Raw genomic sequence first — 21,609 nt, 5'->3', positions numbered from 1 at the left:
GCCCACCCTCAGCACATGCAGATCCATCATGCACTCCAGACAGTGCTGAAGTCAGAGACGGTGCCGTCTAACTAGGGCGAGTGAGCAGGCACGCCATTCTTCTCTAGGGGTGTCCGCCCTGGTTGTGGGAGAGGTGGGATCTGAGAAATGTGAGCCTGCTGTTCTTTGGTTTTAGTTCTGAGTGCTTCTTGTAGCAGGAATGTCTCGCTGCACAGGTTGTGATTCTAGTCTTTGAAGACCAGAATTTCTCATACAGTGCTGCCCCTAAATATAAGCCAACCACTTTTTGGTGCCCAACCAGAGAAAAAGTGATCTAACTGTGGAGGAAAACCTGGTGTGTCAACTGCCAGTGTGTGGTCTTCTAAAGGCATTTTCAAAGGTAAATTTGAACAGATGTCATTATATCCTCAGGAGCTGGCTTTAAAACCAAACCCCCCACAGGGTGCAGCTCCCCTTCGTGTTGAAGCTGCAGGAGCCCTGGTGAGCAGTGGCCTCGGGTGTGCACAGTAGCTGGCCTGTAAGAGAGAATATAATCCATCCTCTGACTCTCAGCTAAAACTAACCTGGGGGTGGGGTGGGTGGGGGAAACCTCATTAGTTCAGAGCTCAAGTGAGTTCATTGAAAACATTTGGATAATACAGTTAGGGGCAGCTGTGGTCTGTCCTGTCTTGATAGCAAGAAGAGGGGGTGCAGGGCAGAGAAATAGCTTTTGCTAAGTAAATCAACAGCGTAAACAGGTGGACAGACAAGAACAATGGTCAAACACAGGGATTATAAAAATGAACACGAACCCAAGGAATCTATTTGAAGAACTGACACTCAGGACATGTTTTATCTGTGTAAAGGACTTTCAGAAATTACTTTTATTTGGTCATCACACTAAAGCCTTGAGTTTGGAGACTGAGGCCGTGTGTCCCTTCTCACTGCGGGGGCAGTGGGAGACTGCAGTGCTCTCCCTACCCCCAGGGCACTGGTGCTAGTTCCCACAGTCACACCAACTCCCATATGCGTGCCGAGTCTGGCTGTCCAGCCCCAGTGCGTCCCTATAGCCACATGTACCATTGTGCCCTGGCACCACCGCAGACTTGATGAACAAACTCATAATCTTGATGACCCAACCTGCTTCTCCTCCCACATCACCTTTATCTCTTTTCACATCATTCCCCACCTTGGAGCTGTCCTTGGCCTCTTTGTCCCCCTAATACCCCAAATTCCACCAGCCATGGAACCCCGATGACACTATCTTGGCAATGGCTCTCTAATCTGCTCTGCTCCTCTCTTCTGCTCCCATTGCTGCTGCCCGTGCCTGGTCCTTGTCAACTCTCACTCACAATATAAATTTCTAGAGACTCCTACTCTGTAGCCTTCCCTAATATTTCTGTAGGTCCATGCATCCTCCACACTGTGGCCAAAGTAATATTTCTAAAACTCAGATCTCAGTGTGGTGTCCCCGGATGAAAACAACCAACCCTGTCTACAGGTGGAGACAGGTCCAGGGTTTGTGGGCTGAATCTTTTATAATTTGGGGGACCCTCTTCAACATCCTCAGTGTCCAGCTGGGGGCTGAGCACACCTAAGAGCACAACACATGATTATTTTGAATCATTGATTTTCTATGGAAACTCTTAAGTTTGAATAACATTTGAATCCATTTTTAACTTAAGAAATTTAAGAAATTGCTTGTGCAGTCTCATTTGATCCTCCCAACTTCTCTGAAACAGGTGAAGCATATATTTTAATGATTACCATTCTGGAGAGAGGGGAAACTGAGGCTTGTGGCATTTCTCAGACTTCTCCAAGGCCCTCCAGCTAGCTTTTGGCAAAGCTAGAGCTCTGGTGCAAATTTTCCTGATTTGTAACCCTTTGCCCTTACCCCGTACACACCATGCTACCTGCTGAGAACCCCAGGTCACCCCAGGAACAGAGGGAGCTGGGTCTTCTGGGGGGCTGGAATCTTGCTGCCCTCCTGCTTTTCCTGACGGAGGGGGGTGGGGTGGGGGGAGTTGCACAGCCTAGGCAGGAATCCCCCAGTGCAAAGCAGCCTGAGGCCTTTCTCTAACCACATCAATGGTTAGGGCCGGGGGCTATTTCTTAAAGCTCAGTGTGACTGAGGACTGGTCTCCTCTCTTCTCCAGCAGCAAGGATGGTGAAGCCCCATGGTTAAGGACATAGCAGCAGACAGACAGCAACCACAGTTACCAGTTTCCTAGCCTGAGACTATTGACATAACTCCCAATAATATCCATCTCTCAGGGTTGCTCTGAGGCTAAAATGCCAGATGAATGCAAAGCACTTAGCTTAGTACCAGGCGTTTAGTAAGTGCAAAAAAAATCAATGTGCTCTACCAGCAGAGAAGACAGCAAGCACTCAATATCACCTGCTCCCTGGTCATTGTGCCTATCTAGCTGTGTGCGTGTGTGTGTGTATGTGTTTTCTCCTTTTTAAATAGTGCACAGACACAGACCTACCATAAAAGAATGATGAAGCCTACAGCAAGGCCAGCCATGACTAGAAGGACAGCAGGAAACACAGCAGCCAATATCACAAGAATAAACACCACCATAAAAAACTGCTGCAGAAAGTTCTCCACGTGAAATGGCAGCCTCACATCCAGCTCATCCATATCTTTGGAAAAATGGTTCATTAGTCTGCCAGTGGGAGTCGTGTCAAAGAAGCTCATTGGGCTCTTTAAGATCTGGGGATAAAGGCAGACAGTCAGAGTTGGGGTATGTGTTGAGTGAACCCCAGCTGCTCTGCCAGGGTTGGCATTGTGAGCCCAGGGCCTGACCTTTCTTCCAGGGTACAATACAGTGTCAAGCAATGATAGGAAAGTGAGCAGGCTCGCTATATTGTAGTCATCATGAATGAGAGTGGATGTGGGAGAGATTCGGTCTGCCTGTGGCAGTCCAGAGAGAGCCCCTGCACGTCAGACTTCCCCTCCAAATCTGGGATGCAAATATGGGAAAGGCTGCTGCTTTGGGGGGAGGGAGAGATTTTGTGCCCCAGGGCAATAAGAAGCCAAGTTTCACTTTGTCTCTCTGCCCACAAAGGGTGGACCCCACCCATCCACTCTGGCGACAGTCCTCACAGCCGATGGCTGTTACCTAGTGCGGTAGAAATTCGGAGGAGCCAGAAGTACGTCTTAAGGCTCTTGTGGTTCTCAGGGCTCTTTGCAGCAGGAGATGCCCGTTTGGCCTGCACACCTCTGCTCCAGAGTGGCTTCAAGTGGCTTCTCTCACCTCCACCTGAAGCTTAGCTTAAGGGCCCCTGATGTACTCCCACAGCTTTCTGGAATTTGCCTTTACAGACAGTAATTAGACACTTTCCAAATGGAACTCCAAGCCCCGTGAGGGCCGTGTCTGTCCCCAGAGCCCAGCACAGTACCCGACCCAGAGTAGGTTCTCAATAAACCCTGTTGACCAGATAACCAGATGTGCCTGCAGCCCCAGTGGCTGTACCTTGTCAAACAGTCTGTCATGCAGTGAGGAGGACGCCATCAGAGTTGTCTTGGTGAAGGTGACACCTTTGATGATGCCAAACACCAACACAGATGCCATGCTGGCTGCATATACCCATTGGTACACATGCTGCCCGATGTCTGCCAGGACCTTGCCCACCTCACACACACTCTTGTTGCCCTTGGGCCCACAGGTCATCTTTGGAGAAAAGCAAGAGAAGCACCAAGAATTGGTAAACTGCCTAGAGAATGGGAATTTTCTAGAGAATCTTTCCAAAGAGAAGAAACTAAAAGGAGGTGCGTAATTGTTAAGTTGAGTCAGGTGGGTAAAATCAAGTCAGTTCCCTTTGAGAGCCTCCAAGCTTTGCATGGTTCCTCCTCCTGGGTGGCTGTGACCTCAAGGGGCACCTGATTATAAACGATACAGTCAGTGGGAAAAACAAAGCAGGTAAACCAGGAGGGTGCAGGGCAGCCGTCTCAGAAGCCATGTGAGCCTCAGGAGCCTCTGGTCAGAGGTGGTGCTGGACCAGGAACAGCACAGATGCAGACAGGAAATCTGGATTCCACAAGGCTGGCTGAGCAACCCTCAGGCAGTCCAGACAGGACAGGGAATCAGGGACAGGCCTCCAACTTGCTGAGCTGCTCAGCAGCCGCCACCAAGCCTTTGGGGAGACTCAGGGGCTTTTCTGTACAATGGGCCAGCTCCACATGCCTTCCCTTTCCTTTTCCCAAGGGGCAGCTGGGAAGGCTCTGGTACACTGCCCCAGAGTCCCTGCTGGGGAGGAGAGAGCCTGGCAAGCACCAGGTGCTCTTGGAAGATTCAAAGAAACCGTGGCTCCCTCCCACCCAGTGAGAACGCACAATTTCACCAGGATTTCTGGGGAGAGGCTATCTCCTCCTCCTGAGAAATTGGCAGTTTCATTTTTCCCTGGGTTGTGTGCTAAAAGTCAAGACTGCCTCTGGGGAGCAAACAAGCATCTTTCTTCTAAATGCCATTTTGCTGATTACAGTAATAGCGGAAATGTAAACCAGAGGTGGCTGATGGATGAAGATCCGTAAAAGTAAAAGCATCCCTGAGGAGTGAACTAATAAAAGGCCCAGCTCAAAGAGGAGACTTTTCTGCACCTTCCATTGTGCCCACAGTGTCCAGGAGATCAGAAGCAAGCACGTGGGTCTGCCACCATTGCTGCAAGTTCAATTAGCCAATGGCAATTGGCCTACTGGGCAAGCACCAAGCCTAGGAGGAGGCTCCACCTTGACTCTAAACCTCAGGGTCTCTAAGGAAAGGGCTCTTCATGAGCGAGTGAGGACTTGGGAGAGTACATGCATTCCAGACATGGCTATTTCTGCACGGAACAGGCTATCCATTGGCCTCTCCCGTTGGGAATGGCCTCAGGAAGTTGTGCCAAATTCCCTCTCCCCTGCCCAAGTCTCCCCAATGTCTTCTTACTTTGGTTGTCATAGCAACAGAACTATACCAAAATGTAATTTTGGAGGGTGGGCAGGCATCCCCACAGCAAAGTTCCAGAAAAGCTTTAAAACAATTGGCCAAAGGCTAGTAGAGCTTCCAGCAAGCTAGGGGAAAGAAAACTTCTTAGTCCTTCCCAGGACGGGTCCACAGAAAGGCCCCCAGTGGCTCTGTAGCATTTGCAGGGACTGAGTCCTCATAGAGGCAACTTTGAGAAGCAGAGCCATGCAGAACCTTCTGGCACCAGGATGGAAGATGCCAGTTTCTCTTCAGAGGCAGGAAGACACACATCTGTGTCGGGCTTTCCTGGCCCTTCCCAGCACCTCCTCAGAGGAGGCTTAGACAGAGGCTGTAGCACTGACCCTGTCCTGCACATGCTTGACCCCACAGACCTGCTGCATCGGATTGGCACAATCTTTTTTAGCCAACCCTTTAAAATCTGAAGCTCACACATAAAAATCCAGGTGTGCTGCTTGTCTGAAAAAAATCAAAGGGGATTTCAGGAGTTTGAATCACATGAGGTAAGCTACTTATCTCAACTTCATGAAAAGGGTCAGAGGGATGAAAATGAGCTCATTGTGTGGTGTTGGGCGTAATCGGACCCTCCATCAGCAACCTTTTTGCTCCAAGACACAGACTCAACATTTCCCAGTGCCAAAGGGAAACTCACCTGTGAGCCCTTGTCTAACCAGAGACTCAGCCACCAGCTGCTGAAGGCAGAGCTGCCGATCATCAGGAGGAAGAGGAAAACTGTGAAGAGAGAAAGGAGGTACCCTGCAAGAGGAGGGGAGAGGTCCAAGGGGTTATGAATGTGGGAGGGTGGCATGGGCGTACCTTCCTCAGGGCCCAACCTTGATGGGAAATTCAAAGTCTGCAGGAAAAAGACCATCACCCTTGCAACCACGTTCTAGGTTGATGTAACTCATCTGGGTATTGAACCCCTATACCCAACAGGGACATTTGTTCCATCTAGCTAAAAAAATGGGTCCAAATTGTCAACATATTGGAAAAACCATAGAAGTGATAGGTGTTCTTTAAAAAACCAACAAAAGCCCAGTCCTGTTGGAGAGACAGGGAATGAAACTACCGGTGTGTTTTGCACATCAGGATGGCAATCCTGTACGGAAGGCAGGCGATGAGTTGATTGCTACTATGCCCAGCTATTAGAGTGCGAGGTGATGGAAGAACCCTAGCTGGTGTGTGCCGCTGCTCACGCGGCTTCAATAAAATAGAAACTGGCAGCTTTAATGGAGATAAAGAATGATTCCATTTAGGAGGCTACATTATCAGACTTCAGTTTTTAGAGGGAAAAAAATAAAAGCACTGATAAATGGCCCTAGCATAAACAGAGTTAATTGTTAAAGAAATCATAAAACGTGGACCTAACAGTTTAGGAAAGGATTTTTAAAATGCAACTTAAATCAAGAAACACATTGGTTTATACCGAACCTCCAGAAGCCTTAATGTACATGTGATATGTTTTCCAGGTCACGATTCCTTCCCGGGGGGATTCTGCCTGGACAAGTTGCTGCGCAGGAACTATGGAGACAAACACAAGTCTTGTGGCCCTCCCTGCTGGTGTGGCAGCCCTGAGAGGAGGGCACCCCCCTTCTGCATACTCCACACCACCACTAAGGGCACGGATGGCCCGTCCTTCCATCTGCACTTTGCTTTCAAGTTTCCCCCACACGTTTGCTCATTTTATTTCATTTGATTCTCATTACAGCCCTGGGAGGTAGGTGGCTTTTGGTCTTTTGAGAAAGGTTTATTAAGCTTCTACTATGTGCTTGGCCCTGGAGACACAGGGGTTGTCTTGGTCTATTTCTCCCAGAAGCAGATCTCAAGAAGAGGATATGAATACATGTAGCTTATTGGGGAGCTACAGGGAGTAGTGAAGGGAAGGCAACGATAAAAGGCGTATCATCCAGCCAGCGACCACGGTGGCTGACTGGAGCTCAGTCCCATGTAGTGAAATCTCAGAGCCAGTGTAGACATACACCTCAAAGTTTTTTCACATGAGGGATCTGGGATTTTTCTATACCATCTCTTACTCGCCACTGGGTGAGGGCTACTCCCTGGGAATGTTAGTCTCCCAGCACTTCCAGCTTGACTTGTGGCTGGCAGCTACCAGAGAGAGCCCCCAGGCAGGGGAAGGCAGAGGTGGCAGTTGAGAATCATGATGCATGCATGGAAGTGGTAAGGCACCCACATCTGCTCCAGGGTGAACAGGAAGGAGGCTGTTTGGTCTTCTTGGAGCTCACACCATGCAGAAGCAAGCCCAGAGTATCCTCCTAGGTCAGTGGCTGCATGGACTCTTGAATCCCTCCACGTGGTTGTCCCAAGTCCTCTGCATTCCCCAAGGGGAAGAGAAAGTGACTGTCAAGTTCTTGTGGAAACACTCAGAGGCACAGGGGTGCTGGCTAAAGCAGCTCCCAGCGGCCGGTACGGAATGCACATCTCTTCCCTCTCCTCTATTGAGAAGCATGAAAATGTCAACTCCAAAGCAAAATCATCAGCCGTACCTGGCTTCTATAAACAGAGATGAATAGAGCTAGAAAAGGGGGCACCCGCACGTGGAGTCTTTACCCCTGGCCCTGACAGGGAACGCTTTCATGCCTCCAGGGCACCTCCTTGAATAGAGCCACCGTGATGCTACCCAGCAACCTGCACCGTTCTTTGAAAATGTTCAGCCTGGCTTTCGCACTTGGTGTCCCCCTCCAAGACTGAAAAAGGAGGGAGACGTGTGCAGAGCCTTATGAACTGCATCCTGGGGCTCAGAAGGAACTGGTCAAGTCCCCTTGCAGACTGCTACCCCTGCAGGGGTGTTGCTGATGCTCTTTTTTGCTTTTGCTGCTCTTTAGAAAATGCTCTGGGTTCCAGCAAGGTGGACAGTGCTGGTTCCTGCGCGTCTTCCCTTCCTATGGCTTGCAGAGAATTTAACAGCACATTTGTTTATCCTGAGGATCCAGTCACCCTTCAGAGTGAAATTTCACAATTTCATGTGCTTGTCTAGAGCAGGGAGGGTGGATAGAAAATGAGGAGCAGGGATGATTCTCTCCACAGGACCCCAAATCCTGGGCAGCCTGGAGCTTTTCCTGAAAGCCCAGAAGAGACATCCAAGTACTCTACTTCAGCCTAGGAAGCCTTTGGAGCAGTAAAAATATGTTGTCTTTCCAGCCTGCTTGCATTGCTCACAAGTGCCATTAAGGGTGCCAAATTTCATTGATTTGAGGACTCACATTTTAACACCTCTGAAATCTGGATGTGTGTTCGATTCAATAGTATGTCATATTGTTTAGTTGGCAGAGGTTTTTTTTTTTTCTTTCTAAGTAGGAGGTAAAAATTAGTGCTCTTAAGAAATGGATGGCTTCTTAAATTTAATGAAATGAGCTGTTTTTGCAGCTACACACTGAGGAATAGAACTCTAACTTGGAGATACAGCTTCACTGTGGGCACTTTGAGGAATGTTCACCCCTGCCCTGTCAGTGTCCAGCACAGGGCAGGACACACAGTAGGTGCTCCAGGAGTATGGAATGGATGAAGGGATGGGAGGCAGCAATGTCTGAGGGGAAGAAGAGGCGATCGAGCAGCCTGGCCCTCTCCGGGCTCATCTCCACATCTCTCCTCCCTGCCCTCCTGGAATGTCCTAGTGCCCTCAACCTCGAACCCTCCACCCTCTCCCCCTTCTCACCACAGTGTCCCCAGCAAACTCCTGCACATCTCTGAAGGACCAGTTCAAAGGCTGCCCGCTCTGCAAAGCCCTCCCTGACTTGCTCATTATTCCCACCCCTACTCCCATTATTCTTATCACAATTCCCCACGATGATCCGTCTGCCTGCGACCCCCACCAGACCATAAGGTCCTGAGAACATGGGCACCTGTTCCTTCTCTCCCCAGCCTAGCTTAGTACCTGACACATAGAAGGATACTTAGACCTTATCTGTTGAAAGAATGTATAATCTTATCCCACCTCGATCCCTGTGCTGCTTCACAATCCTTTCTCAGTGCTCCCCATAAAGAGTGAGAAACAGCTCTTGTACTGCTTCTGCCTCTAATGAATCCCCGTGCATTGCTTTGCTCTCTGCAGCTAATAGCAATAATAATAGTAATAACTATTGAAGGTTACTATGTGTCAGGCACTGTGCTAATCACTTTAACTACAGTTTCTCATTTAACCTTTGCAAGAACCTATGAGGTTGATACTATTACTTCCTCATCTTACAGATTAGGAAACTAGAGTTCAGAGTGGTCAAGTATCTTGCTCAAGTTTGCAAAACCAGGAAGTGGTAGAGCCAGAATTTGCATGCAGGCATTTGAGCCCCAAGGCTCACACTCCAGTGGACCATACAGTTCCAGATGACATACACTATGCCTTCACTGCTCTATCCCAAATGGTGGATACCCAACAAATATAACCAAGGGAATGAATGGTATATACCTTTTGTGTCTGCCAATTCTGAGTCTGTTCCAGGTTCTTTTCCTTCATCTTTCTCATCTCCTGGAGCCAAAACTAGGGTGAGAAAGAAAGACAGATCTGTGTCCATTCATGAGTTCAGGGCAATAAGAGAGGTGGGATTCTAACTCTGATTGTACCAGCATCTTCGTCTCTATCGGCATGGCTCTCCTTGAGGGCTTCCATCATTGCTGCATTGTAAAGGTGCTCGGGATCCTGGAGACAAAACAAAATTCCTTCTGAAAGCTAAATGAGAGAACTTCTCCCAGGCCTGAAGTCATGATGGATGGTTCCCAATCTCTTCTGCCCAGATATATTAGAGTTACCTTGAATTGCAACCCTCGGAGGTTGTGAATCAGTTTTGCGTAGCGCCCTCTCTCTTCCATTAACTCCTTGTGGGTTCCCTTTTCACAGATCTCTCCATCTTCTAACAAAATGACTTCATCACAAGACTCCAAGAACTGCAGAGATATGAACATGATTTACCATATACTTCTGCCTTGGTAAGAGAGACAAGAGCCCATGCCAAACTCCCATCCTGCAGGCTCATCTGGTACAGGAATTCTCAACCTTGGCACCCGACATTAGGGGCCAGATACTTCTTTGTTTGGGGGTGGGGGGGGGCTGTTCTGTGCATTGTATGATATTTAACAGCCTCCCAGCCTCTACCCACCAGAGGCCAATGGCACCCACTCCCCGAGTTGTGTCAAGTAAAAATGTCTCCAGACATTGCAAAATGTCCCCCATTTGAGAACCACTGAAGTAGTAGCCACAGTTCTCATGAGTACTTGGCTGTCACAGTGAAGCACATTGAATCTTCCTTTGCATCTGCTTCTTAAATGAGTTGCCCTCCTAACAAATCTGATCATGGAGATTTGGAAAATTAAATTGACGGTCGTTGCAGCCAAGATTTGGTAGAGGGGGGAAATATGATCTCAGAGATGGCCTCCCTCTATTATAACATGACAAGGCCCCTCATCATACCCATTTAGTCCAGGAGAAGTAGACCATGGCGTAGTTCCCAGCCAACAGGCCCCACTCCCTGGCCTGAGGAGTTCACACCAGCATTACCTATGCTATAAAAATATAGCCATGTTTAATGTTGGCATCCCATATTTTGCCTGAAGCACTTTTGTTTTTCTAATTTGAATTCCTTTCATTTCCATATTGCTCCTGAGATCAAAGAGTTCTGCTAAGAGGGGTTTCCTTTCATTTTTAAATGAGACAGAGTTCTCCCCATAGGATCAACATGTCTGAGGGCAGAAAGCCCCCTCTCTAGAGGTGGGCAAGATGTTGTGAGATTTAAGATGGTTCAACTTAAAGAGGCTATGCAGCCCTGGCTGGAGGTCTTCCCCCGTACTCCAGGGTTCATCCAAGGTCAAGCTTTGATGCTCTCAATTAGAAGCCTGAAAAAAGTAGCTACATTTGGTCATTGTACACCTGACGGGGTATGAGAGGAGGGGGTGGTGCCTCAAAGGCTGAATGATAGTAGTTCTGACAGTTTGGGCAGCTCTAGCCTTTATGTCTAGATTAAATGTCCAACTCCTGTCCACTCACTCAGACAGCTCAAGCAGGAACGACATGGCTTTTAATGTCCAGTTGAGGCACGTTCTGACAGAGCCTTTTTCCAGAAAACCACCTCTCACCTTTATACAGCATCTTCTAACTTTTCAAAGCCTAATCTCATCTCTTATCTCTCAAACCATCACAACCCAGTAAAGAAAGCAGGTAGCCTTATCATCAGCTGATTTTCCAGATGGGGAAAATGAGGCACTGTAGGGCCTGTTACAGCCCCACAGCCTTTTCTGCCTGTGCCAGGACACACATTCCACCCCAGAAGCTCCTGGGGAAGCCGCCTCTGGCCAGCCAGCCCTCAGCTCACTGCAGCAAGAACTAAACAAACTTTCCTCATTCATTTGTTTCTGTAAGTAAATAGAAGAGCAATCCTCCAACCCAAGCACTCAGAAGCATCTGGATTGCCTGTGGGCTAGAGAGTAAAAGCAGCAGAGAAATGTTCTGGAAAAGCCCTGGGGCTCCAGTTCTGGGATTCTGAGTCCCCTCCTCCCACACGAGTGACAGCTGGACCAAGATTCCAGTGCCATCTGGTGGCTGCCTGCATTTTTCAAAACACAGAAAGTGAGATAAAATGACCTTGGGAAAGATACACTCTTTGAGGAAACTGAGGCCCAGAAAAAAGATAGTTCTGGCCTAGGGTCATACTGCTGGTTAGTGAGTTTCAAAGACTGAACTAGAACTGAGTCAGTGATTTTCTCTTCCATGAGGACTCCTGGAGGAACAGCTCTGACCCACATTTGTCAAGTGTGAGGCAGCCCCCTCCGGATCCCCAGGACCCCTCAGGACAGCCCTCCCTACTGCAGGTTGTCTCCAGGGACTGGACATTCACTGCGCAGAGCTGTGGTTACCACGTTTGGCACCCTGGCTGGGCCACAGCCCGTTCCCAGTCTCTTGTGGGGGTCCAAAAGAAATCCTGCCTTCTCCTCCACTCTGAGTCCTGGCCAGCAGAGGAACTAGGAGCTCTTGCCCACCCCAGCGCAACTCGATGCTTCCTGGAGGTGATCGAGCACACTCAGGAAACCCAGACAGCCCTCACATGCAAAATTCAAATGCTCGGAGCTTATTCTGGGGCAGAGCTGTAGCCCTGGGCAAAGGTCGGCTCAAGCTAGGATAGCATCAGAGTTCTGGGAAAGCCTAGTTTTCCTGTGTCTTTCAGAAACTCCTCCCCCTTCAGCCTTGTCCTCCTGGCCGCTGCTAGAGGACCCTAAAATGCTGGCCGCAGCATCCTGTAGCCATGCACCCTTATTTGCTGCTGTTACCCTTCCTTCCTACCCCAGCTTGACTTACCCTTGCAAGGCAATGAGACTTCTTCCTGTGCCCAGACCAGGCCCTTATTTAACATGCTCCCTGCAGGGGGCAGGAGAGTAAAGAAGACAGGACCTCTGCTCCCCTGCCCCAACAGACCTCTCAATGTAGGTCAGTCCTGTGGGACATCTCCGCAGGCAGGAGACACACACACGCACACACACAGGCACACACACACCCTGCACATCTCTGGAGATTCACTTTGGAGAGGGGAGAGAGAGACAGTTTGGGAGAGGGAAATTCATCTTGTCTCAGCGTGGAGGAGGGTCTTAGATTCCCACCAGGCTTTCAGGACTTCTTATGTGGGACTGATGCAGCAAGGACTGTCCCCACATTGCTAAATTCTTTAGCTCACTCAGGGTAAGCCCAGTCACTTTCTTCAATGAGATTCATGCTCCTAAGCCTAAGATTGTGGCTCTGAGCAGGGAAGAGCTTCCCCAGAGCCTTAACACCAAAGTCCTGGCCTCCAGCCCCTTTCCCCTGGGATGTGATGCCTGGGGTGTCTGGGATCTTCGTCCAAGGGTCCACTCCCACCCCCACCCCCCACCATCCAAACCAAGGTGCCCCTGGGCCTAGGCCTGCCCAGGCCTTGCTGGAAGAAGGGTGAGGTCTGAACTGTTGCCCTCAGCTCCGCACCTGCTCACTACCAGGAGACCCAAACTGGAGGATCGGTGTCCCATATCCACCCCACAGGTAGGACTCAGTTGCTCCTGGAGAGTCTGCACTCTGGTGGAGGGAGGTCTTGGCCCCACTGAACCCAAAGATAGAGCCAATAGGGATGGTGCACATAGAGGAGCAGGTGGGGCCACGTGGAAGCCAGGATGGCTGGGGGTCATGAGTGTCTCCTGCACCCCCTACTCCCTCCCCACCCTGCCCAGGTGATGGGAGAGGCAGGTTTAGACAGAAGAGGAGACCCTGTGGGTATCATATCAGGTGCCATCCCATGACCTTGTGGACCCTGCCTGTCCCAGTCACCTGCAGCTGGTGGGTCACCAGGACGACGGTCTTCCCCCTGAGCGTCTTCTTAATGCACTCCTCAAAGATGTGCTTCGCCACGTGCGCGTCCACAGCCGACAGGGGGTCGTCCAGCAGGTAGAGCTGACGGTTGGAGTAGATGGCACGGGCCAGACTAATCCTCTGCCTCTGTCCCCCGGAGAGGTTGAGACCCCGCTCCCCGATCTGCAGACAGGGACAATGACACTGCCCGTCATTGGGCCCCACCCACCGCCCTGCAGTTCTCAGAGGACAGGAGCTTCTGGAAGCTCCTTGGGACTCAGGGGAAAGACAAGCAGACTGGCCATCACTGTGTCCAAGCTCCTCCAGCCCTTTCAGGGACCCCTGACCACACTAGACATCATGGCGAGCAGAAGAGACCCACTTCTCTCCCTTCTCCAGGAAGCCTGGGTGGCAGTGGCAACTAGGTGCTGGGTGAGGGGTGCCTGCCTCATACGACCCCCTTCCCAGTGCACGCCCCACAGGGCGGGCTTCATGCTGAGCGTGAACACTGAAGGGAATTGTGTGAGCAGAAAGCCCTGGAAGGATGGGCCAGTGGACAGGAGGGAGAAGTGGCTGGGAGCAGATGGAAAAGGGAGCTCTGTTCGTTTCCCTGTGGATCAACTCTCCCCCACACCCCCGCCAGGCAACCCTAAGCTCTGTGAAGAGAGGAGGCCCATTGCCTTGTCCATCATCACGTCCCTAAGGCCTGGCACCATGCCTGGCACACAGCAGGTGTCCAGCAAATATTTCCTGAAAGGATGAAAAGCTCAGGTTGCCTCCTTCAGGTGATTCTATCCAACTGAGCCCAAAGCAAACCCACATTACGTTCAGCCAGGTGTTGAGCTGGGCACTGGACACGGGACACATGAAGTGGGCAAGAACAGTCCCCTACCTCCTGGGAGCTCACATTTTAGCCAGGGGGGTTAGTCATATATACATTATAATGCTATGAAACAGAATTTAACAAGTACCAAGTCACATAAACTGAGTACTTTGGGGCAAGATACTTCAGACTGTGCAACTTGGGAAAGTCTCCCTCAAGGAGGTAGATTTGGGATTGGAAAGTCAAAGGGTGGTAGCAATAGCAGGAGCAGACACAGAGGCTAGGAGGTGAGTGGACACTTTGGCGGGCAGGTGGGTGTAGGTGAGCACAGCCTGGAAGGGTAGGCCAGGGCTGCAGAGTGGAAGCCCTCGAATGCAGACCAGGAAGGCTGTGGTGGCTATTTTCTCAACACAGGCAGACAGAAGGCACTAGTGGAGAAAGACAATGAGCTCTGAACTGGTCTTCCTTCAAACAGCTTCTGATCTCTTCTGGGGCTCCTGGACAAAGCAGAGAAGACTGTGCAGAGGGCACAAGTGGGATGGGGAGACAGGAAGGTGGCAAGGTGACTCCCCTGGCTCACTCAAGTTGGCAGGCTCAGCCCAGGACCAAGCCAGTGCTTTGGAGGTGACCACTGCACTCCTGGGCTGGGCAAAGTTGGTAAGACCAGAAGGGGCGCTTGAGACTCCAGCCACATGCAGCACCCCTGGGCTCCTGCTTTGGAGGACGGCCCTTGAGATGAGGAAGCAGTTTTCACCAGAAACTTTTCCTGAGATGATATGCAGATGTGGAGTGGCCCCAGGAAGTGACCACGCTGAGCCAAACACAAGTGGGCTTGGTGCCACGTCCACAGTCCACTGTGATGTCCACCCAGTATAAGGCCAGATGGAGAATTCAGGATGGGTAGGGCCTGAACTTTGCCTGCATTTCCTGGGACCTTTCTGTCCTCTGGGCATCTGGATGTGGAGCCTGCTAGTGTGATCCCTCTGGACCTGGGCAAACGGGCTGCCACGCAGCTGTGATGAGGTCGAGCCAGCTCTACTCACCTCGGTCAAGTCTCCATAAGGGAGGCTGCTCAGGTCCTTCTGGAGGCCACAGACGCGAACTGTGTGCTGATACCTGTGGGTGCAAAGGTCAGGAGTCAGCGCCATGAGAAGCTGCCGCGGGCTCCTCTGTGGGCGCTACTGGTGATGCGTGACAAGGCGAGGAGGTGGCCGGAACCATGTTCAAGGCTCCCTGGACAGTTGCTCTGTCTTTGAAGCCCAAAGCCGGTGCCCCCTTGATCCCTGAGACCCCTCCCCAACCTGATACAGGGATGCCTCAGGCACAGCCCCTCCCCTCACAGGGCTCCTGTCAATTAGGGAAGATGACATTAGGGTACATGAAACCCCTGAAGGGAACACTCAGGCACTCTGGCGCTGCTCGTGGGCAGTCAGCAAAGGGGGTCACCCATGTGGGCGGAGTCCCTGGGGACAGCTTCCTAGAAGAGTGTGGGTGGGGGAAGGACAACAGCATAGGGCTGGGGTGATCACAAATGGCAACCTCGACATCTGCCGAGCACTCTCTGCTCCACAGAGCTGCTCTATCCACCTGTCACTCCTACCAGGTTGGAGAGAAGAGGGATTTCTCCTCACAGGGAGAGAGGCTGAGTGGGAGCAGGACCCAGGCTCTTGGACCCCAGCCTCTCTGCCCTGCTCCCTCAGCATCTCCTGCCATCCAGCCCTGGAGTCTGGGCGATGGGTGGTGTGACGAATGTGGCACTACCCAGCTCTGCCGTGGCCAAGCTGCTAGGACTCTTGCACCTCATCTTGCAAAGGACAGTAGAGCTCAGGGGCTCAGCTCCACAGCCATCCCACTGGGCAGGACCCTACTCAGCCCCAGGGAGAAGTCCACTTCTTGGGGACTTTGGGGACTTCTGACACCAAGTTATCTAGGAATGTCAGTGGTTAGTGGATGTCTAGGCCCCATATAAGAAGAGAAGCCCACACTCTCCTCCCTCGGTTTTCTCTGCATTTCAACCCCACTGTAAACATAATCTTCCCACAGGCATCGCAGTACCCCACACAGCTGCCTTGGGAACTGGCTCCTGCTCTGAATGTCTGGTGCACCTGGTGGCAGTCCAGGTTTGCAACCCATCCAAGTGGCTGCTGGACCTCATGGCTGGGCCCTTGGTTTCTATCAGGCTTAATGCTTGATGGACTGCGTACTTCCACAGGGGTTGCTTGGTTGGCCGATAGACTGATATCATCATCATCATCATCATCATCATCACCATCACCATCATCATCATTATCTTCATCATCCTCATCACTGGGATCCCCTTCCCTTGATGCATGACAATGGGCAGGCTTCACATCTCAGACTTTGCACAACACACTTCCCCAACCAAGGGGCAGCAGCAAGGGAGAGAGTGGCAGGGCCAGAGCAGCTGCCCTCACCCCCACCCACAGCACTCAACAGCCTCTGGGGGAGAACCTGGGCACAGCCCTGAGAATTGTACTCATGGACCATAATGGCTAAGACCAGGGGCTTTGGAATCAGAACGATGGGGGTTTGAATCCAGCCAGGTGACTTTGGGCAAGTGACTATAACTTCCTGATCCTCACTTTCCACTCTGTAAAACTGGGCTAATAACTCCAGTTGGGTTGTTGTGAGAATGGAACAGGAAAATATACTCAAGGCCATTAGCACAACACCTTGGCGCACTACAAATTCTCCATCAAGGGGAGTGATTAATATTATTACAATATTAATATTACCCTTGCCAATCTTCTACTACAAGACACACAGCTCAGCACATCTTTATCCCCTTGCCACCCATCATCGTAAATTTCCTCCCACCCTCCTGCTTCCTGTGGTCCCAAGAGCCACAATTTCCACCCTCAGAGCAAAACTCTGCTAAAGATGCTGCAGAAGAAGGGTGCTCTATCCATCCTGCAAGGTTGTTGCCTGATCCTCCCATGCTATAGTGATCTCTGATCCTCTGAACAATCCAAGCACAGTCTCCTGCCACTTGGCACTTTCCCTCTTGGTGCACTGTCATTTCTGCGCATCTCTTACAGCCCCTTCCAGACTTGAGTACCTTGAGAGCAAGCATTCACCTGCGCCATGTCTGTGTCCCCATGGTGCCCTGCACATTGCAGGCATTTGGTGAATATTTGCCCTCTGAACATCCTTATTGATAAACAAAGGAACTCTCCTTCCAGCCTGCTTCCACAGAAAGAGGAGGCATTCCAGGTGGGGATGGGAGAAGCACAGGCAAAGGGGCCCCAGGCCAGGAGATGCAGAGTAGAGCAGTATGGCAGGTGCCAAGGACTCCCACACTGATCAGACCTTCCTGCCACACCTGAGCCTTCTGGAAACAAGGTACCATAGCCAGGGAAGAGGAGGTGATGTAATGAGCTTCTTGCTGGGAACCCACATGCTGACCCATGCCAGCCAGCAGGGACAGAGTTTGTGAGCTCAGACAATAAGATGGGAAAGTCCAAACTACCACTGGAGAATTGACAGCCAGATTCCTAATAGCAGCTCCATTTCTCTTTACTTTAGCATTGTGGTGCTTGGGGAGGTTTCTTGGTGACCCAGCTGTCAGGCAGCCCCAGCAGGAGCAAATGATGCTGGACTGAAGTTCGAGACAGAAGTCCAAGACTCAAGTCTGCCATTTAATAGCTTTGGCATTGAGCAGGTCAACTCATGTCTCTGGGCCTCAGCTTCTTCATCTGGAAAATGGGGATATAATGCCAGATCCCCTTAAACAGGTGGCTATGGGACTCAAATGAGAGAACACACCTGGCAACACACCAGACTCAGCAAAGAACTGTAGGAAGCTATTATTTTCTGAAGTGTGTCAAATAATTATGTCTGGAACCTTGCTTTTATTTTATTAGATCATTTTGAGGACACTAACAGCAATAATGCTGAAGGCTCTGATGTCCATTAATAATGTCAGAGCTGATTAATTGCATACTTGCTACTCACGATTTCAAGCAAAGTTTTGGTTACTCATCCTAAAGCAAAATTGCCAGATTCATTTTTCTCCAGTCAGACAACATATGCCCTGTTACAGAAAACCCCAGAACATATGCTTCTCTGCCCTGGGAATGAAGTGTCGACTCTGCGCTCTTCTCAGTGTGCAGTTACAGGTCTGCAGAAGGTGCCTCTCCTGAACTCTTTGGTCAGGAAGAGAAAAACCAATGCCCAGCGGATCTGAAGGATGTTTAATCAGAGCTCATTAAAGAAACCCACTTAGCAATCATTACCAATGGCACCAGCATCTGTAGTGGAGTGTACCAACTACTAAAGTGCTGCATGCTTTGAAAGTTAATATTACCTTTGGTGATCATACTTTTCTCCAAATAATATGTTTTCTCTCACATTTCCATGAAAGATCCATGCTTGCTGTGAAACATAGGCCAAAGTTCCATTGACTGCCACAATCCCTTTCTGTAACTGCATCTGGAGCAACAATACCAGAAAACCTTCAGATGCCAGACCTCGAGGACTTTTCCTCGAATGTCCACTGTACCCCGCCACCCACATGCTCCATGCGTATTGTTTATGAAGGTGTAAGAGGGTCGACAAGACATCTTGTCCACACACTTGCAAAGCCCAGCTGTGCAGATGGAGGGTCTCTAAGTCCACCACCTGGAAGAGGCCAGATGGGAAATGTTAGAAAAGAGGCAGTGGAGAGTCCTGCTGCAAGCTGGAGAGCACGGGCTGCAGGACGGCTCTAGCAGGCATAGCACTCCTGTGCCAACTACAACAAGATGCCCTCTGTGCAAACATGTCACAAGAGGCTGACTTCCTCCAGGTGCACAGGCTGGATCCCACCCACCCCACCCAGGCCCCAGGAGCAGGGCACAGCCTGCACCACTATAAAGGGTGGCCTTGGCAAGACCCTGTCTTTTTTTTTTTTTTTTTTAATTAAAAAAAAAATTTTTTTGTGACTGGTAAGGGGATCGTAACCCTTGGCGTGGTGTCGCCCGCACTGCGCTCAGCCAGTGAGCACACCGGCCATCCCTATATAGGATCTGAACCCGCGGCCTCGGCGCTTCCAGCGCTGCTGCACTCCCAGCGCCGCACTCTCCCGAGTGAGCCACAGGGTCGGCCCAACAGACCCTGTCTTAAGGAGAGAGCCTTGACTCAGTTGCAGGATGCAGGGCTGGTATGGCCAGATTTTCTAGTTTTTCATGAGAAGTGGAAAATTCAGCTTCACATGGAACTTCTGGACTTTTCAAAAATATTGAGCAATCCAGTTAAAAACATGCGTGGGCTTTAGTTTGTGACCCTGAGTGCAAGAGTTCATTTAAGATGACCACGTATGGTGGGCATCTGATAATGGCAGGTGTTAGCGCTGATGCAATGTTCAAAGCTATTGAGAGAGGGGAGCGTCAGGGCTGATGCTTATGGGGTGTGTCTGGGGGCAGGGAGGAGGTGTAGCAAAGGTGGTCCAAGGATGGGATGTCATTTCACCTCAGGAATGGCCCAAGGGACAGAGAATTAGATGTGGAGAAGAGACAATGATAATAACAATAACAGTAATAATAGCAGTAGCTAGAATGTGTAGGGTACATTCTATGCACTGTTTTAAGCGTGTAAAAGATGCTTATCACCATGACTGACCTTGGGAATTAGTCTATAACCAACTATTACACACATTAACTCATTTAATCCTCACCACAACTATCCTTAGTCTCATTTTACAGATGAGAAAACCAAGGCTCAGAAAGGTTAAGCTATTTGCCCAAGGTTAAACGGTAAGCACGTGGCTGAGACAGGTGGTGAACTCAGGCAGTCTGGCGTGCCATCTGCCTCCACAGTGACCACAGCGAAGGGCCTGATCCCACCACTGTTGCACGGGAGATAGATTCTATTTTCTCTGAAAAGTTCTGAAAGAATGGGTCAAAGGATAGAAATTAAAAAGGAGGCAAATTTCACTCCAAAATATGTAAAAATTCTCTAAAGAGGGAACTGGCTGTGAAATAATAAGTTCCCCATCACTGGAGACACCTGAGCAGAGGCTGGGTCATCTCTCATATGGGATGACATAGAGAAGGTTCACATTATTCAGTGGAGAATTGGGCTGGGTCACTTCTAAAGTGCCTGCCAACTCCAGGATCATCTCAGAGGCACACGAACTGAATCCCAGATCCTGGGTAACCTCAGGAGCTCGCCCGATTCAGCCCCCACCTTTGCCTCCAAGCAGGGAAGAAGTTGTCACTCTTTCTACAGATGAATCAAGTGAGGCCAAACAAAGTCACTCACATTGGAGCTTATAAGACACATCCCCCTACCCGGTTCTGGGGGGACCTTTCTGAGCCTGGTGCCTTTGTTTCTCCAGAGGCACTCCAACCTCTTCCTACTACAGGCAATCCCAGCTGCCCAGCCTTCTCTTTAGGAACAGCAGAGTGCAAAGAAAGAGGACTTAATATTTCTTTCCAGAAAACTTCTCATTCATTTGGAATGCAACTTAGAAGCCATGGCAACATAGAGGCCTGTGAATACAGGCAATGGCCTGGCTGCTTCCCCTGGGGTCACACAGCTAGAAGTAGCAGAGAAGGGAAAAGAACCCAGCCTCCCCCACCTTCCTGCAACAGGTTTGCAGAGAAGTTGGAAGCACATTGTTGCTTTAGTTCATGCATTCATTCAGCCACTCCTTCACTGAAGCAGGCTTCGTTGAGCATCTGCTCTGGGCAGACACTGGGATAGATACTGGGGATATGGAGATGAATGAAGGAAAAATACATCTAAAGTCACTGTAAGTCCCAGACTTCTATGTCCTTCCCTACCAAGCTGCCTTGCTGGCTTTTCTAAATCAGGACAGGCCACGTCACGGGGAAAACCATGGATTTAATGACCTGTCTCTTCCTTTGACTGGGATGGAACTCTGGGCAAGGAAGCAGTCACCGTTCAACACACACCCTCAGTGGGCAAACCTGAGTGTGGAAAGCTCAGCTGTGGTCTGGCCAAGGGGCCTGGAGCTGTTAAGTGCATTAACCTCCCAGAAATCACCATGAACTATGTTGTGCATGGTGCCCAGAGCAGCCAAGCCCATCCGCTGGGTCCAGGGTTCTAGCAGGGCCCCAAACACGGTGGGAGGGAGCTGTTTCATTGTGATGTTACTGTTCCATCTTCATGGCACTCACCACTTAGCTTACCTGTCCTAGGAGAGCTGCAATGAGGGAGCTCTTTCCACTTCCGACATTCCCGCATATTCCCAAGACCTTCCCCTGCAGAGAAATAGAGGTAAGACAGTCACTCTCCCAGTCCTTACAGGGTCCTGAGCCAAACAAAGGTGTCGCTCACAAACCATGCTGACCAGGCCAGGCAGAGATCAAAGGGGTCACTGCTGGCTCTACGGGGTGGCAGCTGCAGCCTCACACCTTATCCCCATACACACAGCCTGGGAGGATGCAGGAATGTAAGTCTTAATTAAGTGCTTTCCCTTGCTCAGCACAGCAGAGTGCCCAGAGGGCTTCTGGAAATCACGCAAAAGCGCAAATGTGAAGCAGCCTTGTGCTAGGCTGGGAGACACA

General features: G+C 50.3%; 1 protein-coding gene across 4 annotated transcripts in view; it reads right to left on the bottom strand.

Annotated features, from left to right (window-relative positions):
* The window catches only part of ABCC12 (ATP binding cassette subfamily C member 12), a 58,330-nt gene that overhangs the window by 17,634 nt on the left and 19,087 nt on the right, over positions 1 to 21,609 (bottom strand). For 2 of the 4 annotated variants that reach the window (XM_063111590.1, XM_063111592.1), the window contains 11 exons: positions 21,232 to 21,303; positions 18,405 to 18,529; positions 15,121 to 15,193; positions 13,234 to 13,437; positions 9,705 to 9,839; positions 9,519 to 9,594; positions 9,364 to 9,435; positions 6,375 to 6,464; positions 5,596 to 5,699; positions 3,459 to 3,656; positions 2,469 to 2,695 (listed from right to left, as the gene is read on the bottom strand). In XM_063111590.1, coding sequence (XP_062967660.1) covers positions 2,469 to 2,695; positions 3,459 to 3,656; positions 5,596 to 5,699; positions 6,375 to 6,464; positions 9,364 to 9,435; positions 9,519 to 9,594; positions 9,705 to 9,839; positions 13,234 to 13,437; positions 15,121 to 15,193; positions 18,405 to 18,529; positions 21,232 to 21,303 — 1,376 coding nt within the window. Of the gene's footprint in view, positions 1 to 2,468; positions 2,696 to 3,458; positions 3,657 to 5,595; positions 5,700 to 6,374; positions 6,465 to 9,363; positions 9,439 to 9,512; positions 9,595 to 9,704; positions 9,840 to 13,233; positions 13,438 to 15,120; positions 15,194 to 18,404; positions 18,530 to 21,231; positions 21,304 to 21,609 lie in introns of those variants that run through there. The other 2 variants (XM_063111591.1, XM_063111594.1) reach the window with 2 other exon arrangements.

This window comes from Cynocephalus volans, chromosome 10, assembly GCF_027409185.1.
Source record: "Cynocephalus volans isolate mCynVol1 chromosome 10, mCynVol1.pri, whole genome shotgun sequence".
Lineage (NCBI taxonomy): Eukaryota > Metazoa > Chordata > Mammalia > Dermoptera > Cynocephalidae > Cynocephalus > Cynocephalus volans.
This window is presented reverse-complemented; position numbering and strand designations above follow the sequence as displayed.